This window comes from Bufo gargarizans, chromosome 4 (genome assembly GCF_014858855.1).
Source record: "Bufo gargarizans isolate SCDJY-AF-19 chromosome 4, ASM1485885v1, whole genome shotgun sequence".
Taxonomy (NCBI): Eukaryota; Metazoa; Chordata; class Amphibia; order Anura; family Bufonidae; genus Bufo; species Bufo gargarizans.
This window is the reverse complement of record NC_058083.1, coordinates 181,599,797-181,620,136: the sequence shown is the minus strand read 5'-3', so window position 1 is coordinate 181,620,136 and position 20,340 is coordinate 181,599,797. Positions and strand designations below refer to the sequence as shown.

Below are 20,340 nucleotides of genomic sequence, written 5' to 3'. Positions count from 1 at the left end.
GATAGATTGGTCAGCAGCCTGATGTCTAATAGGGTTAATGTAAAACATGCTTAAAGCGTCACTGAGCTTTCAAGACTCCGCATTAGTCAATAGTACGGTGTGTGTACACAAGGAATAACACTATTTCTGGCCACTTTATCACTTGTATCCGGCATTGTTTAGAAGTTTTCCACTGTGCTTGCTGAATATCTGGTTTGCAGTTCTCTCAGAGATGTTGGCTGAAGGCTAGCTGCCATGCACTGCCCATACAGGGAGGATAATCTCCTTCCTATCTGTGTTCCAGTCACTTAGAAGCAACCCCAGGATAATGGAGGACATTACAGAAAGCTATAAGCTTCCTATGTATCTGTGTAGTCTGTGTGTGTGTGTCTCCTTAGCTCCTGCTCACTCCTCCCCCTCCCCTCTCCATAGACATGTGTACTATGATCCTCCTGCATGGTTGATCTGTCCCGGGTGGGAATAAGGCATTTTCCAAAGTGAAAAGCAATAAGTTGAGGGGGGAGGGTCTTGTAAACAGCCGGTAACAGGAGAACTAGACATTGCTCACTGATAAAACATATTACAAAGTTTCTTGTGGTTGCTTGTACTATTGATTTATGTAAAGTTTTGTGAAAAGTTAGTGACCATTTAAGGTAAATCGGGAAAATATAGCTCTTCCGTTACAAAGGAAGTTGAAACAAGTCAGGCAAGAACAGATTTACTTTGGACTGTGCCTGATTGCATGCACGGTGTATGGCACTGTACAATAAATGCTGAGTCTTTACTACACAGCAATGCAGAAATCTCCATAAATGATTGCTGAGTACATAATGTCACATTAAATCATCTGAGAGTGCATCACATGTTACCAGAACATATACATTTCAGTATTGCTTTGGGGAGTTGTCCAAACCTCTGGACGTGCCCTCTACTTTATATTCACTTGGAGTGCAGAATTACCAGGCTGAATTCAGTAGTGAGCACTCCTGGCTGTGAGCTAAGGGAAGGCAGATTTACATTCTGGTGGTGAACTAAATGTACTTCCAGCATTAGTTACTATATCTAAGTATTCCTTAGTGCTTGACTACTATACTTACTTGCATTCATTCTTAAACAGAAAACATAATCTGAATAGACATTAAAGAAGAAGAAGCATGAAAGTTAGTAAATGTCCTGCAGTCTCCTGGATGTGACATATGCCTAGAGAGAAACCATGACTGCATATTAAAAGTTTAGCACAGGATCTCCCTAAGGCTGGGTTCACACGGGCGAGATTTCCGCGCGGGTGCAATGCGTGAGGTGAATCCTGACCCATTCATTTCTATAGGGCTGTGCACATAAGCAGTGATTTTCACGCATCACTTGTGCGTTGCGTGAAAATCGCAGCATGCTCTATAGTGTGCGTTTATCACGCAATGCAGGCCCCATAGAAGTGAATGGGGCTGCGTGAAAATCGCAAGCATCCGCAAGCAAGTACGGATGCGGTGCGATTTTCCCGCATGGTTGCTAAGATGACAGTATATTTACTGTATTATTTTCCCTTATAACATGGTTATAAGAGAAAGTAATAGCATTTCTTTAATACAGAATGCTTAGTAGAAGGTCGATTGAGGGTTAAAAAAATAAAAAAAATTAACTCACCTCCTCCTCTTGATCGCATAGTTGCCGGTCTCTACTTACTTCTTTAATCATGAGTTGACGGCTAAAAAGGACCTGTGGTGACGTCACATCACATGGTCCAATCACATGGTCCATCACCGTGGTGATGGACCATGTGATTGGACTATGTGATGAGCTCAGATACATCACCACAGGTCCTTTGACAGGTCCCGAAGAAAGAACAGGAGACGCGATCAATTGGAGGAGGTCAGTTAATTTTTATTTTATTTTTTAACCCTCAATTGACCTTGTACTAAGCATTCTGTATTAAAGAATGCTATTATTTTCCCTTATAACCATGTTATAAGGGAAAATAATTACATCTACACAATACCGAACCCAAACCTGAACTTCAGTGAAGAAGTTCGGGTCTGGGTACCACATTCAGTTTTTTATCACGCGCGAGCAAAACGCATTGCACCCGGGACGCATCCTGAGCCAAAACGTGACTCCCATGTGAATCCAGCCTAAGGCTACCTGCACACGGGTGCAGGCTGTCTAGCAGAAATTCCCCATGAATTTCCATGCAGAATTCTGCGCATTTCCAAAACAAAAACCATGCTTTACTTGTGGTGAAATCCACACAAAAGAACTGCACAAAGAATTGACTTGCTGTGGATTTTAAAATCCACACGGCAGGTCAATTACCGCCCAGAACGAAAAAGCAAAGTGTACATGAGATTTGTCTAATCTCATATGTTTTTGCTGGTACTGTATTATTCTGCGCTTTTTCCTCACGAGAATCCACAGTAAAGAAGTTACATGAGTCATACATATAAACCTACAAAAAACCTCTCTGTCTATAATTGACAGCACAACGTTCCACCTGGAATAACATACAATGTCATAACAAAAAAGCCAGTGGAGATAATATATCCAAATTCATATCACTTTATTATGTATAAAATATAGAGAGAAAGGGCAAGATGGAAAAAGTATACAGAGAAGCAAAGGGCATATATTCCACTGGACTATCATGTATCCCCACAAGGCTAATAAGCACTTACCGGGTACCAGGTCCATGCTGTGACTCACAAGCATCCAATGTACACCAAAGAGGTGTATAGTATATGATATACACACCCCAATGGAAAATTGCATAGTATAATACAATTATCTTAACCCCTTCACGATCGCAATCCGTATACATACGTGATAGCTGCACATACCCCGTGCAGCTACCACGTGTATAGACGTCATGGCAGCTCTTTAATCCAAGTGCTGCAAAGCGCTTGGATTAAAGTTTCTGCCCCTGTCCTGCTGCTGTCACGGACAGCATACAGTTCAGTAATGCCGGCAAGGGACCAATCAGAGTGGCCCCTTACCGGCAATCGATCCGATTGGTTAGTCTGTGCAGACTAACCAATCGGATCGTGGCAGTGAAAAAATGCCGGTTTCAGGCTCTGATCTGCGCTCTGCAGATCAGAGCCTGAAATCAGGTAGTGTCCTCGTGCCCCCCCGATCTGTGCCCCTCCAAATCTGTGCCCCTCCAAGCCCCTCCCTTGTGTCCGCCTGCCCCTGAAGCTCATCTCCCCATTCAAGCCTGCCCAGTGCCCTGATGCGGTCCGCCCCCTCCCCGCCCCATACATTCCTCCTGCCCCCATTTCGTGCTGCCTCACCTCCCTCAATGTTGGCCGCGATACCCCCCCCCCCCCCCCCGTTCCAGTGCTGCCCCCGATGCGGTTCGGTCCCCCTGCTGTGTGTGATGGCGGCGGCTCCATTCCTGAGCTGCCACCATCAGCAGAGAGTGTCAGCTCTATGCTGACACTCTGCTGTAACCCCATAGATGCCGCGGCTCCCTCTCTCCACCATCGGGGCTGCCGTGCTGCGATGGCAGCGCCCGATGGTTGCCATGGCAACCGGACGCTTTGCAAAAGCGCCCGCTGTTGCCACCTACAGGGCATCTGATTGAATAAAACTTTGTAATGCAAAGTATAGTACAGCCATCAGCCCCACTGGATCTTCAAGATCCAAGAGGGACTTGAAAATAATAAAAGTAAAAATGTAAAATGAAAAAAAAAAATTGCCTTTTCCTATAAAAAATAAATAAATATACACATATTAGGTATCACCGCGTCCATAACGACGTCTCTATAAATAGATCACATGATAGACCCTGTCCGATAAACATCATAAAAAATAAAATGCAAACCTTACATCACAAAAAGTGCAAAAGCAAGCGATCAAAAAGGCTTATGATCCCCAAAATAGTACCAATCAAACCGTCACCTCATCCCGCAAAAAATGATACCCTATTTAAGACAATCTCCCCAAAAATAAAAAAGCTATGGCTCTCAGACTATGGAGACACTAAAACATCATTTTTTTTGTTTCAGAAATGCTATTATTGTGTAAAACTTAAATAAATAAGAAAAAGTATACATATTAGGTATTGCCAGATCCGTAACGATCTGCTCTATAAAACTATCACATGACCTAACCCCTCAGATAAACGCTGTAAAAATAAATGAATAAAAACTGTTCCAAAACAGACAATTTTTTGGTCACCTTGCCCCATAAAGTGTAATAATAAATGATCAAAAAAATCCTATGTACCCAAAAATTGTACCAATAAAAACCTCAACTCTTTCTGCAAAAAACTAGCCCCTGCACAAGACGATCGGCAGAAAAATAAAAAACATATGGCGTTCAGAAAATGGACACACAAAAACATAATTTCTTTTTCAAAATTGCTTTATTATGTAAAACTGAAACAAACAAAGAAAGTAGACATATTTGATATCATTGCATCCGTAACAACCTGCTCTAAAAAAATAGCACATGATCTACCCTGTCAGATAAATCTTGTAAAAAAAATAAAAATAAAACTGTGCCAAAACAGCCATTTTTCAGTTACCTTGCCTCACTAAAAACTTTATATAGAGCAATTAAAAATCATATGTACCCCAAAATAGTACCAATAAAACTGGCACCTTATCCCCTAGTTTCCAAAATAGAGTCACTTTTTGGGAGTTTCTACTGTAAGGGTGCATCAGGGGGGCTTTAAATGGGACATGGCATCTAAAACCAGTTTAGAAAAATCTGCCTTTCAAAAACCATACGGCGCTCCTTTCCTTCTGCGCCCTGCCGTGCGCCCTTACATCAGTTTACGACCACATGTGGGGTGTTTCTGTAAATCGCAGAATCAGGGTAATAAATGTTGAGTTATGTTTGGCTGTTAACCCTCAATGTGTTAAAGAAAAAAATGTAATAAAATGGAAAATCTGCCCAAAAAGTGAAGTTTAGAAATTTCATCTCCATTTTCCTTTAATTCTTGTGGAACACCTAGAACACCTAGTTTGTAAAATCAGTTTTGAGTAACTTGAGGGGTGTAGTTTCTACAATGGGGTCATTTATGGGGGGTTTCCACTATGTAAGCCCCACAAAGTGACTTCAGACCTGAACTGGTCCTTAAAAAGTGGGTTTTGGAAATGTTCTTAAAAATTTTAAGAAATTGCTTCTAAACTTCTAAGCCTTCTAACGTCCTAAAAAAATAAAATGACATTTCCAAAATGAGGCCAACATAAAGTAGACATATGGGAAATGTTAAGTAATAAATATTTTATTAGGTATGACTTTCTGTTTTAGAAGCAGAGAAATTGAGATTTTAAAAATTGTGAATTTTAAAAAAATTTGACAAAATTTGGGATTTTTTCATAAATAAAGGTGAAATATATTGACTCTAATTTATGACTATCATGAAGTACAATGTGTCACGAGAAAACAATCTCAGAATGGCTTGGATAAATAAAAGTGTTCCAAAGCAATTACCACCTAAAGTGACGCATGTCAGATTTGTAAATTTTGACCTGGACACTGGGGCATCAATGACCCTTGGTCATGAAAGGGTTAAAGAAAATTTCATGGATGTTAGTGCGATCCACAGCCTACGTCCATGGTAACCGCAAGCAACATATATATATATGGTGCCTGGTACCAAAATATCCACAGCCTAATCTAAACACAACACACGATAACATATATATATATATATATATATGACCTGATCAATAACATAGGCCTAATATAGAAGCTGTATATGACAGTGTCTATAATGATGTCTCGATAGACACATTTGTTCTGGGACGTACCTGGGACGTACCTGAAGACATGACCAAGCCCAGATGGATGTAATAGCCCTAAGTGCAGGACCTCCACGTGTGTTTCACCTCAGCGGCTTTCTGACGAAGCCGCTGAGGTGAAACGCGCGTCACATTGGATGCTTGTGAGTCACAGCACGGACCTGGTACCCGGTAAGTACTTATTAGCCTTGTGGGGATACATGACAGTCTAGTGGAATATACGCCCTTTGCTTCTCTGTATACTTTTTCCATCTTGCCCTTTCGCTCTATATTTTATACATAATAAAGTGATATGAATTTGGATATATTATCTCCACTGGCTTTTTTGTTATGAGTGATACATAGGCAGAGGGAATGTTTTTTGAGCAAAATCCAGGAGGAATAGGAAATATAAAGGAACGATGTCTTCCTGTTGAATTAATTCACTTATGTCTCAAAACCAACAAAAAACAGCAGTCTTTGTTGCAATTTTTTTATGCAGGTTTTTTAGACAACCCAGAAGTGGATTCAAAATTAATGGATATAGTAAGGAGGGACTTTCCTGGCTGTGACTCAAAAAGCTGCAGCAAATACTGCAGTGGTGTTTTTCTATAAAAAAAAAAAAAGAAAAAAAAATGCTGCATGTGAAGCCACAGCTTCATTATATCATTACCTCTGTACCTTACATATTTGTAATTATTTTCCTTCTAGGTGTTTAAAGACCATGATATTGATGGACTAACCCTCCCTTTACTGACAGAGGATCACCTCTTGGACACAATGGGGCTGAAGCTTGGACCTGCACTCAAAATTCGCACACAGGTAAATGTAGGTTCAGATTGACCCACCAGAGCACTGGAAGATCCTCCGGTGGGCCCAGGATCTGAAATGATAATAAGACCCAAAGATCCAGGAGAGAAAAAACTAATTTACTGTCTTTGGAGCCAATCACTTGCTTTTAGGTTCTATTTCTTTTATTCAAAACCTATCAAACTTTATTGATGATATAGGGGCTTGGGCCTCAAGAAATATGTCCTCTGGTGGGCCCAAGGAACTCCAGTCTGTCAGTCTGACACTGGATAAATGTAATATTCTGTTAACCCCTTCCCGTTGACTGATGTACTACAACATCACTGAGTGTAGTAAATTAAAGGGGTTGTGCAGGCAATATATTGATGATCTATAGGACAGGTCATCAATATCTGATTGGCGAGGGTCCGAAACCCAGCACCCCTGCTGTTTGAAGATGAGACGGCGCTCCATGCGTTGTCTCCCTTGCAGTGGGGGCGTAGTGTAAAAAGTACTCAGTCCATTCAATTACACTGCACTGCCGAGACTTCCAAATCAGGCAGTGTAATGTACAGGAGGCAGCGCTCGCATGGGGCGCAACTTCCTCTTCAAACAGCTGATCAGTGGGGTTCTAAGTATCGATGATCAAATACTGATGACCTATCCTGATCCTGAAGATGTCATCATATATTGCCAGCACAACCCCTTTAACCCTCAGTGCCATAATAGCACATCATGGTGATGGAGCAGGCACAGGAGTTGTGTCTGCGACATCACTTGTGGATGTCAGAAGTATTATACAGCTGGCACCCTGCTCTCACTACCAGGTTTGTCAGAATTAATATTGTCGGTCACCTTGACTTTTCCCAAAATAATAGAATAAATCATTATCAAAAAGTTGCATGTGTCCCAAAATGGTATAAATAAAAATTACAGATTGCCCTGCAAACAATGAGCCCTTGATAAGGTGAGGCTCTGACAACTATATGGAGCGTTACCTGCTGAGAAGTGGGCAGAAATCGACTCCCTAGGCGGCAACTGACACTGAGAGTGTGGACGGGATCTGTCCTAAGAAGGCCACGTTTCCTCCCTCCTCGCCGAGACATGCATCGGCAGATGAACAAGAAGCCCCAGTTAACAATACACAGCTGGATCTTTTTGAAACCTCTGGCAAAGCGGTGGATGTCAAGATGTTAGCCACTGAAGTGGCGAAACAGTTAGCCCCCAATATTATAGCCTCTTTATCAACTACCCTGCATGCGGCGCTTAACAAATTACAAGAGGAGGTGGAATTACAAGATCACAGGGTATCTGAGGTGGAGCAGCGGGTGGCTTGTATTGAAGAGGAGGCTACAGACACTGCACAGAAGATGCAGGACTTATACCAGCTGGCTGAAAAGCTAAATGACCGCGTTGAGGACCTTGAAAACAGGTCCAGGCGCCGTAATTTACACTTGGTCGGTGTACCTGAATCTGTGTCAATAACGGAACTTCGCCATGTTTTTGAAGTGGAACTACCGCAGGCTCTGGGTCTCCAGGGAGGAAGAAGGAAAGTGGAGAGGGCCCATAGAGTGTAAAGTGGACCAGAGGCCCAGACATGCGATTTGTAAGTACTACTCCGACAAGGAGGATATTCTACGGGCTTACCGAACGAGAAAGGAGCCATTGATTCTTAAAGGAACTAAAGTCATGCTTTTCGCAGACTATTCAGTGGAAGTGGCGCGAAAGCGGAGGGCCTTTGGGGCAGTTTGCACTAGCCACTATAAGAACGGGACCAGATTCCAACTGGCCTACCCTGCTATTCTGCGGATACAACTGTCTGATGGTAGCTCCAAGCATTTTACGGATCCAATGGAGGCGAAGGAATTTATGCGGAATCAAGCGGATCACAGGCAGGGATCCGCTGACATGGAGGATGATCGTTGAGATACCAACATGCGGGCTGGAGGCAATGGATGGCACCAGGTGCCTCAGATTTCTTCATCTCTTCCACAGAGGTTGGCTACGTTTCAGAAATCTTCGGGAGCAAAATTTGCGAGGAAGACGGGAGGACTATGATTTCATTGTCAGGTTACGTCCTGGTTATTTGGACCTACTCTGCAAATTTTTTATTTTTTTTCCTTTCTAGTGTTCCAGGAATGTTCACAGGGACATTTAATAATTTTTGGGGACTTTAGATTATAGCAGCTAGTTGGCGGTGGTGTGCCGCGTCCAATGCTAGAAAAAAGGAAGTTCTTGAGCTGATTGTGGTGTCCACTACCTGTTATTTACTTTTGTTAGTTTTATTCATTTTTCTTAGCCATGGTTTTAATGTGGCTTATTTTTCTTTGTTTTGGGGCAATGTATGAGCAATCAATTTCTAATGATCCGTGGAGTGCTGTCGGGCTGGGAGGCAGCGCTTCAATAGATAATGTTCAAGCTATGACGGAAAGGTGGGGAGGGGTTTTCTATCGACAGGTGGGTCTTACGCTAGTGACAAATTTATGAGAATAGTCTCGTGGAACGTGAAAGGATTCAAATCTCCTAACAAGCGCATGAAAGTTCTGAGACAATTACGTAGGATGAAGGCGGATATTGCCTTGTTGCAGGAGACCCATCTGTCGACAGCGGACTTCCATAGGATGAAGAAGCTATGGGTGGGGGAGGTGTACGGTTCTGCGGCTGTAGATAGGAAAGCAGGAGTTTTAATTTTAATAGATCATCACTTGTCGCATATAGTTCATTCTGAGGAAGCAGATGACACGGGGAGGGTGTTGCATCTTCACATTTCGGGCCCTTTTGGGGACTTTAGTCTATACAATATTTATGCACCGAATCAGGGTCAAAAAGCCTTCTTTGACTCGCTATGTACTAGAATTTTGCAAGACGTGCATAGCGCAAAAGTAGTGGGGGGGGGGGGGGACTTCAATGCAGTGATGAATCAGCATGAGGATAGGAGGTCAGCTAGTGGCCATAGTCACCAATACACTCTGGTGGACTTTGCTGAGTCGTTGTCTCTCAAGGATGTGTGGAGGTTTTCTAATCCTCAGGGGAGGGAATTCACTCACTAATCGCATTCGCACAAGAGTTGATCTAGAATCGATTATTTGTTCTTGTCATCAGCAATTTTACATAGAGCGGCTGATATTGCAATAGGTGAAATGGTAATTTCGGATCATTCTCCGCTTCTAATAGATATTAGAGAAATGTATACTGGGGGAAGTGAGTTCATATGGAGGTTCCCTAATTACCTGGTAAAGGATGACGAATTTGTGAAACTTTTGAAAGGGTGGTGGATGAAATTTGTTGATAACAATAGGGAACATGCGAATAATCCAGTATTGTTCTGGGAAACGGCTAAAGTTGTTCTGAGAGGTAGGTTGTTGGCTTATGTCTCCTCTATTAAGAAGGTAGCTAGGATGCAGTATGAAAAATCGAGTGCATACTTAAGGGATGCTTACAGTAACTTTCTCTTGGCCCAGACCCAGATAGCCAAAGAACGCTGGGTCTCGGCTAAGAGAGACTTGAGATTTCAAAACGGTCTCAGTTAGATGCTTGTCTGCACAGATTTGGCAACAAATCGGGGAAGTTGCTGGCCTCATTGGCCAAAGGTAGGCGCCCATTAAACCATATCCAGGTGGTGAGGAAAGGTGACGGGACCAGGGAGCACAGGCCGCAACAGATTAATAAGTTATTTGGACACTATATGGCAGCATTGTATCAAAATGCTGGTGATAGGGTGGAAAAGGGGAAGGCTTTCTTAGAGCGAATTTCCTAGCCAACTCTGACAGCAGAACAATTGAGTGCTCTGAACGCCCCATTAACGGCAGCGGAGGTGCAGGCAATTATAAAATCCTTTCGCTCTGGTAAAGCCCCAGGCCCGGATGGGTATACGTCTGACTTTTACAAAGCTATGGATGCTCAGGTAGTACCGTATTTGACGTCGCTTTATTCTTCTCTAGTTGAGGGGAATGTGTTGCACGAGCGAATGAATACAGCCCACATAACGTTACTTCATAAGGCTAGAAAAGATCCGGAAAGCCTGACATCCTATAGGCCAATATCCCTAATAAATCATGATCTTAAAATTCTATCGAAGTTGCTTGCTAATAGGTTGGCTGTTGTTCTCCCCACTTTGATTTCCCCTACGCAAGTAGGCTTCATTAAAGGTCGGGCGGCTGTTACCAATTTAAGGAAGGTACTGCTAGCCCTTTCAATGGCGGGGAAGGCGGAGTACCGGGGGCAGGACCCAGCCATTCTCACTTTAGATGCTGAAAAGGCTTTCGATAGTATTAACTGGAAATGGCTGGGTCTTACCCTGGACTCGGTAGGTATTAATGGGATGTTTCGTATGCAAGGGAAAGGGTATGTACAGGAGGATATCTGTCTGATTCTTTCTCGCTGCAAAGGGGAACTAGGCAGGGTTGCCCATTATCTCCTCTCTTGTTCGACTTGGCGATAGAGCCATTGTCAAGATGGCTGGACTCGGAGGAACTATTTGAGAGTATGTGGTTAGGTAAGAAGCAGATGCATGCGGCTCTATTTGCTGACAACATCTTACTTTTCATGTCCAACCCTGTTAGGGATGTTGGGAGGATTACTGGGGCATTGGAGGAATTCGGTTCTCTTTCTGGGCTAAAAATCAATAGATCAAAGAGTGAGTTCCTATTTTTGAAGGGTGGGGGGCAGCAGGGTGACGGGAAGTGATCTGGGGGGTATACCAATAGCACGCTCTCACATAACTTACTTGGGTATAAAGGTTGGGGCCACTCCTGAATCCATGTATAGACTGAATTATGATCCGTTAATAACTAAAATAGTTAAGGAACTACATAGATGGCATGATCTTCCGCTGTCGTTGCTGGGGCGAAATCATCTTATTAAGGCTGCTTTCACACTAGCGTTCGGGTGTCCGCTCGTGAGCTCCGTTTGAAGGGGCTCACGAGCGGACCCGAACGCCTCCGTCCAGCCCTGATGCAGTCTGAATGGAGCGGATCCGCTCAGACTGCATCAGTCTGGCGGCGTTCAGCCTCCGCTCCGCTCGCCTCCGCACGGACAGGCGGACAGCTGAATGCTGCTTGCAGCGTTCGGGTGTCCGCCTGGCCGTGCGGAGGCGTGCGGATCCGTCCAGACTTACAATGTAAGTCAATGGGGACAGATCCGTTTGAAGATGCCACAATATGGCTCAATCTTCAAGCGGATCCGTCCCCCATTGACTTTACATTGAAAGTCTGGACGGATCCGTCCGAGGCTATTTTCACACTTAGCTTTTTTTTGCCATTTTAATGCAGACGGATCCGTTCTGAACGGAGCCACCGTCTGCATTAATATGAGCGGATCCGTTCAGAACGGATCCGCCCGAACGCTAGTGTGAAAGTAGCCTAAGATGATGTCAGTCTCTAAATTGCTTTATCCTATGCAGACTATCCTCATTTTGTTAAAACATAAAGATGTCTCTAGAATTGTTAAAGCATTCAAGAACTTTTTGTGGCATGGAAAGAGGCCTAGGATACCAATACGTTCCCTAATGAAGGGGATTGAACAAGGAGGGATAGCCTTTCCCGATATAAGAAGTTACAATTTGGCCTGCATGGCAAGCATGTTTGCGATTGGATAAATGGTTCTAGCTTTTACTCAGCCTTAATGTTAGAGAGGGAATTCTGTGCTCCCTGGTCTCCTGTGGCGTTGCTACATTCAAGGTTGCGGGTTATTCCGGTGTGGATCAAACAATCTTTGTTGTTCAAAGATACAATAGCTGCGTGGAGGATTCTTCGGAAAAAGTACTGGTTGTCCTACAGGATCTCCAAGCATCTTCCTTTATGGAATAATCCTGAATTCGCACAGGGTAATAAGAATAAGTTGTTTGAGGAATGGAGGCGGAAGGGGATTTTATATGTGAAACATTTATTGCATGACACTGAGCCTAGATGGCTGACGGGAGAAGAGTTGATTGCAAAGTTCTCATTGTCGTCCTTCCAAACTATTCAATGGTCTCAGGTGAAGGTGGCTGTGATAAATCAGCTGGTGTTGGTGCAGAAAGAGGTTTGTAGGAATGTTCTGTATAGGATTCTAGATTTGGGAGGTGGGAAGGTGTTGATTTCTACAATCTACACTGACATGAAGAAGGAGGATGGGACTAGAGATAGGAGCAAAAGATTTGGGAAATGGGCCGAGCAGTTAGATGATGGAGATATTGAACAAAAGATAGTGAAAGGTTGGGAAGTGATTAGGAGGCATGTTGTCAATGAGTCATGGAGGGACACTCAGGTTCGACTTATGTATAGGGCTATCTATGGCTTTAATATCCCCCCTCATCCAGCTAAACCAGATAGAATAACCAATTGCCCGAAGTGTGGAGTGGGTTTCTCTGATTTATTTCATGGGATTTGGACGTGCCCACAGAGTAAGAGGTTGTGGGAGGAAGTGGGGAATTCACTGTGTGCATGGTAGTGAAGCGCAGTATTCTGCGAAAATGGCTTTAAGCTGATACTCCAGAGTTGCAGTTCATAATAAAACAACCAAAAAAATGTATTTCATTTGGAGAGGTTAAATTCTCTCGCTGCAAAAACACGAGAAAGCTAAGGGGTTATTTCAAAAATGGAAACCGTTTATTATTCATTGTATGTCTGATGAAGAGATACAGTTAATTATGAGACTTTTACACACTTACGGAATGGTACCTTGAGAGTCAACTGAAGAGGACGTTAGGTCGTCTGTTACTCTGATCTGCTAGTGTGTCTTAATTCTATGTGAGGAATGCTTGAATATGTCATCATATTTTGATTGCTTGCACTGACTGTACTTTATTTATGACTGCATAATGCCCCTATGTATTTTATTGAATTGCTCATTGCACTTATGTTTTGTGTTCAGAGATGTACACTCTGGATGTATTGTCTGTCTTGTAGGAAAAATAATAAAGAATTATAAAAAAAATATATAATTATTGTCCCCTATAAAACACGCCCAAAGTAGCTATGTTGATGGAAGAAAAAAAAAAATGGCTTTTAAAATGCAGAGAAAAAAAAAAAAATTGGGGAGCCATAAGTACCAAACTAGGCTGCATGCTTATGGGGTTAAATCATGTGTTCAGAAAAGGAGGATGTATAAGGGGGAAAAAAAACATACTAGGGGACTGGGAAGTAAGGAGCGGTAAGAAGTTTGCATGTTGAAAACTCGTGACAGATCCTCTTTAACTGACTTCCAAAATAACTTTACAATTTCCAACATTATACTCTTCAGTCTTTATTTTTTGCTTCGTGTCCCTGTGTTTCACATACTTGGATATCACTGTCGTGTTGCTTAGTCCTTCCATAGAAGTCTATTCCACAGTAAAATGCTGCGGTCTAGTAATAGTGCAATAATTCTAGCTGCTGTGATATATTTTCCACTTAGTCAGCGACACAGACTCGACATTCAGAACTTGTTAGCTATAATCATAATCGTCAGTGTGTTAGGACAGCATTCCATGGCCGCCACTGCCCTGCTCCTCCCTGTGGGCATGGATGCCACGTTACACGTTACTCATCGTGCTGCTGGTTAGGGGTCCTTGGGTATTTAAAGGGAACCTGTTACCGGTATTTTAGGTATAGAGCTGAGGACATGGGTTGCTAGATGGCCACTAGCACATCGCAAAACCCAGTCCCCATAGCTCTGTGTGCTTTTATTGTGCATAAAAACCGCTTTGATACATATGCAAATTACCCTGAGATGAGTCAGAGCTTGAAAATATGACTCTTCTCTGGTCACACAAGTAAGATATGACTCTTTTATGCTAATTTGCATATGTATCAAATCTGGTTTTTTTTACACAATAAAAGCGCAGAGAGCTATGGGGACTGGGTATTGTGGATGTGCTAGCGGCCATCTAGCAACCCATGTCCTCAGCTCTATACACAAAATCCTGGTGACAAGTTCCCTTTAAGGCAGAGTGTACCTGAGCTTTAGGGTTCCTAAAGGTGTTGAAGTCTACTGAGTCTGTGATTCTCCTGTGTTTTGCATGGCAATTTGGATGGCAAGTAAATAAATTAATTTCATTAGTGCAAATTAAATGTACACAAGGTCTCACAGAAGGTATCACTAATCAAAGGATTCAGTTGAAGATGTACATAAGTATATGCAGCTTGTTCATGCTGGACGTTTCAGTCTTCCCAGACCTTAATCTCATCAATCACTGCAACAGAAAGAGATGAGTATGGAGCATAAATGAATGTGTATGTGAGATCAACCTAGAAAGGGTGAAAAATACGCAAATTAAAATGCTAGGTATACAAGAGACTAGTATACATGAGTCATATAATCTAATGAGGGAAACAATAATAATAAGAGTAATGAAAAAGTTAATACTGGCAGGAATAAATTGACAGGAATACCACAAAAAATAATCATACCATACTATATCATGCCCATGATATAGCTCAGTAATACTACATGCAAAGGAATATGCTTTGACTATTTTCATACAGAATCCAACAGAAAAAATTCAGAGGACACCAGGGGAGTCTATGATTGTATAGTGCTTTCATACTTGTGTGTGCATTAGGCCTTTGTTTTAACCCCTTAAGGACACGGCCCTATTTCACCTTAAGGACCAGGCCATTTTTTGCAAATCTGACCAGTGTCACTTTAAGTGCTGATAACTTTAAAACACTTTGACTTATCCAGGCCATTCTGAGATTGTTTTTTCGTCACATATTGTACTTCATGACACTGGTAAAATAAAGTAAAAAAAAATAATTTTTTTGCATAATAAAATACCAAATTCACCAAAAATGTGGAAAAATTTGAAAATTTCAAAGTTTCAGTTTCTCTACTTCTGTAATACATACTAATACCCCCAAAAATTGTGATGACTTAACATTCCCCATATGTCTACTTCATGTTTGAATTATTTTGGGAATGATATTTTATTTTTTGGGGATGTTACAAGGCTTAGAAGTTTAGAAGCAAATCTTGAAATTTTTCAGAAATTTACAAAAACCCAATTTTTAGGGACCACTACAGCTCTGAAATCACTTTGCGAGGCTTACATAAAAGAAACCGCCCAAAAATGACCCCATTCTATAAACTACACCCCTCAAGGTATTCAAAACTGATTTTACAAACTTCGTTAACCCTTTAGGTGTTGCACAAGAGTTATTGGCAAATGGGGATGAAATTTGAGAATTTCATTTTTTTGCCAAATTTTCCATTTTAACCCATTTTTTCCACTAACAAAGCAAGGATTAACAGCCAAACAAGACTGTATCTTTATTGCCCTGACTCTGCCGTTTACAGAAACACCCCATATGTGGCCGTAAACTACTGTACGGCCACACAGCGGGGCGTAGAGTGAAAGGTGCCAGATTTTTGGAAGCCAGATTTTGCTAGACAGTTTTTTTGACACCATGTCCCATTTGAAGCCCCCTGATGCACCCCTAGAGTAGAAACTCCATAAAAGTGACCCTATCTAAGAAACTACACCCCTCAAGGTATTCAAAACTGATTTTACAAACTATGTTAACCCTTTAGGTGTTGCACAAGATTTAATGGAAAATAGAGATACAATTTCAAAATTTCACTTTTTTGGCAGATTTTCCATTTTAATATTTTTTTTCCAGTTACAAAGCAAGGGTTAACAGCCAAACAAAACTCATTATTTATGGCCCTGATTCTGTAGTTTACAGAAACACCCCATATGTGGTCGTAAACTGCTGTACGGGCACACGGCAGGGCACAGAAGGAAAGGAATGCCATACGGTTTTTGGAAGGCAGATTTTGCTGGACTGTTTTTTGACACCATGTCCCATTTGAAGCCCCCCTGATGCACCCCTAGAGTAGAAATTCCAAAAAAGTGACCCCATTTTAGAAAGTACGGAATAGGGTGGCAGTATTGTTGGTACTAGTTTAGGGTACATATGATTTTTGGTTGCTCTATATTATACTTTTTGTGCAGCAAGGTAACAAGAAATATTACATTATTTACAACATTCATCTGACAGGTTAGATCATGTGGTAATTTTATAGAGCAGGTTGTCACAGACGCGGCGATACCTAATATATAAGTTTTATACATTTAAAACCAAAAAATTGTTTAGTGTCTCCATAGTCTAAGAGCCATAGCTTTTTCAGTTTTTGGGGGATTATCTTGGAGTAGGGTCTAATTTTTTGCGGGATGAGATGACGGTTTGATTGGCAATATTTTGGGGTGCATATGACTTTTTGATCGCTTGCTATTGCACTTTTTGTGACGTAAGATGGCAAAAAATGCCTTTTTTTACACTGTTTTTATTTTTATTTTTTTACGGTGGTCACCTGGGGGTTAGGTCATGTGATATTTTTATAGAGCTGGTCGATACGGACGCGGCGATACCTAATATGTATACTTTATTTTTATTTATGTAAGTTTTACACAATGATTTTATTTTTGAAACAAAAAAAAATCATGTTTTAGTGTTTCCATAGTCTAAGAGCCATAGTTTTTTCAGTTTTTGGGCGATTATCTTGAGTAGGGTCTCATTTTTTGCAGGGGATGAGATGACAGTTTGATTGGTACTATTTTGGCGTACATGCGACTTTTTTGATCACTTTTATTACCTTTTTTGGGAAGTAAGGTGGGCAAAATTTCAATTTTCTCATAGTTTTTATTTTTTTATTTTTATGGCGTTCACCGTGCGGGGAAAGTAACATGACTGTTTTATAGATCAGGTCGTTACGGACGCGGCGATACCCAATATGTGTAGTGTATTTAATTTTTTTAATTTTTATTCAGTGATAAATGTTTTTTTTTATCTTAACTTTTTTCACTTTTTTTTACATTTTTTTGACCCAGACCCACTTGGTTCTTGAAGATCCAGTGGGTCTGATGTCTCTATAGGGTTCTGTACTGTATTTTACTTACACTGAACAGATCTATGCTTTTAGCATAGATCTGTTCAGCACCATGGACAGCAGGACGCCTGAGCAGGTGTCCTGTTGCCATGGGAACCTTCCCCGTCTGCCACAACTTCGCAGACGGGGAAGGGTGAGGATGGGGCTTCGGGGGGCTGCCTGGGGGCTCTCTCCCTCTCCATCGGGGGGCTACAAAGGCACAGCAGCCCCCCGATGGGAGAGGGAGGGAGCTCCCTGACCGATGACAGTTAACCTTTTCCATACAGCGGTCCGTACGGACTGCGGTATGGAAAGGGTTAAACGGCTGACATCTGCACAGATGTCAGCTGTTTATACCAGTGTGTCAGCAATGTGCTGGCACCCTGGTATAACCCACTAGATGCCAACGATTATTCAAGGGGAGGCGGGCGGGGGATCGCGATCCCGCCTGCCGCACCGCCCGCCTCCCGCAACGCCCCCACCGCCTGCGACCCCCCCCTGCACCACCCGCCGCCATCAAATCGTGCAGGGGTGCAGAGGGGGTGCAAAATCTCTAATTTAGGCACTCTAAAGTTTCTGATCCCCGCGGTCAGGGACCGCGGGGATCAGAAACTGCAAAAAGCGCAGCAAACCGCAGGTCTGAATTGATCTGCGGTTTGCTGCGATCGCCGACACGGGGGGGTCACATGACCCCCCCTGGCGTTGTGACAGGATGACGGCTGAATGATTTCAGCCGGCATCCTATTCAGATTAACCCCTGGGGCGCCGGAATGCCTATTTAAAGTTAGGACGTACCGGTACGTCCTGTGTCCTTAAGGACTCGGGAAACAGGGCGTACCGGTACGTCCTATGTCCTTAAGGGGTTAAAGGGAACCTGACAACCAGATATTCAACATTTAACTGTGCTCATTACCTTATTATTTCAAGCACATTGTCCCCCATTGTGCCGTTTTTCTGCTTTTGTGTTTCATGGTTGCTGACAAAATCAACTTTATTCCACGCTCCGGCTCCTGCCATATGCTATTGGGCGCTATGAAGTCAAGGAGGCTGGGTCTTACATCTTCAAGTCAAGTTTCACGCACCCTCTTCTTGCCTCCTGTCCCTTGATTGACGTGTCATTCCCTTAGCTCCCCACATCTCACATACATTTCTCACAGGTGCACTCTGTTTCCTCCAGGGAGCCTGCGCAGCGAAACAGGTTGTACAGCATCTGGCTTCTTTGTTTGTCCACTTGAGCTATGCGTGAAGTAGGGATGAGCGAACTTGTGTTTTCAAGTTCGGCATACAAGGTTCGGGTTATCTGAGAATTCCATTATGGTCAGTGGTAGCAGAATCTATAACTTATAGCCTGTGGTAGTGGAATCCATAACAGAATTCTTAGATAACCCAAACCTCGTACGCTGAACTTGAAAACAAAATTTTCACTCAATACTAGTGTGCAGTGATCGCTTGCTGTTGGTCATCTAGGTTGTATGCAAACCTTCCAGACGCACACTGCTTCCCTTGCCTGGTGCAGGAACAGAGGAGTGCTGAAGGCAGGCACTGTACACTCTGTCTTCTTCAGGATGCCTGTCCAGTGAAGGTGAGTGCACCTGTGTGAGATGTGGAGAGGCCAGGGGGTGACTTTGCTTTGCTCTGTAACGTCAATCAAGGAGCAGGAGACAGAAATAGGGTGCAGAGAACTTGACTTGAAGGATGTCAGAGTGCTCATTACCATATGGCAGGAGTGGGAAATAAAGTTGATTTTCTTTGCATCCATAAAACACAAAAGCAGAATAACAGCACCATGGGGGTAAGTGTTCTGTCCTTCCTCAGTTGAATGAATTTTTTTTTTAACTGGTGGGTCATTTTAAAGGGGTTATCCAATAGTACAAATATCTCCCACAATGCCCAGGCCCCTCCTATAGACAATACTTACCTGGTCCCTGGCACCCGCGTCCCTCTGGATTCCTGCACCGCCGCATCTCCCCGTTGTGAGGTCTGCCGACGGGGCGGGAGAGGCCAATAGCAGGCTGTGACGGTGACCAGCCTCCCGAACGTCACCTCTGGCAGAAGAAAGGCTAAGTGTCCCCCCTGTCCCTTGCCACAAAGCACTGAGGGAAGGGGGGGCCCTCTGCTGTCTGTGTCCGCCCCTGGGAAGTGCTCATTAGTATTCACACCATAAGACACACAGGCATTTTCCCTTCACTTTGGGGGGGGGGGGGGGGGGTGCGTCCTATATAGCAAAAAATACGGGTAACTTAGTTCTGTAACTTGATCTACATTCATATGTGCCACTAAGGTATTTTCATCTGATTTTCTCTTCCCAGATCTGCTGTCGCCTGGGTAACATATTTCATATGACAAGCCTGCCATTACCTGGTCCTGTGTCATCGGCAGCTCCAGTGCCGTCAGATCAACCACCTGAAGTGATATCACCTACCACATGTAGCAATAGTAATACAACTGCACCTAGTCCGTGTGCTCATGATTCTGACACTTTACGAGCTACAGATATAGGAACGACAGAAGATAAAGAGAATCCGTGTGATTTGTCAGCTACACAAAGTGATTTTGCAGTAAATTTTCTGAAGGTCTGAATGCCAAACCCTAAACCTATACAGCTGTGGAACTGGAATATTGGAGTGATTTGTTGTAAGCAGATTATGTTAAACTCCATAAAATGATAGAACATGCAACTTCCATAGCGTACATTATTTCTTTCCATGGAGAGGGCTTCTGTAAAAGAACTATACAGGGAGTGCAGAATTATTAGGCAAGTTGTATTTTTGAGGATTAATTTTATTATTGAACAACAACCATGTTCTCAATGAACCCAAAAAACTCATTAATATCAAAGCTGAATATTTTTGGAAGTAGTTTTTAGTTTGTTTTTAGTTTTAGCTATTTTAGGGGGATATCTGTGTGTGCAGGTGACTATTACTGTGCATAATTATTAGGCAACTTAACAAAAAACAAATATATATCCATTTCAATTATTTATTTTTTACCAGTGAAACCAATATAACATCTCAACATTCACAAA

At 42.6% G+C, this 20,340-nt stretch overlaps 1 protein-coding gene across 1 annotated transcript in view; it reads left to right on the top strand.

The window, feature by feature from the left end:
* Window positions 1–19,894, top strand: part of SAMD7 (sterile alpha motif domain containing 7) — a 52,236-nt gene extending 32,342 nt beyond the window's left edge. The window contains exons 7-8 of the mRNA XM_044291064.1: window positions 6,411–6,521; window positions 19,625–19,894. Of these exons, the coding sequence (XP_044146999.1) occupies window positions 6,411–6,521; window positions 19,625–19,894 (381 nt within the window). The remainder of the gene's footprint in view (window positions 1–6,410; window positions 6,522–19,624) is intronic.
* Window positions 19,895–20,340: the final 446 nt, after the last annotated feature.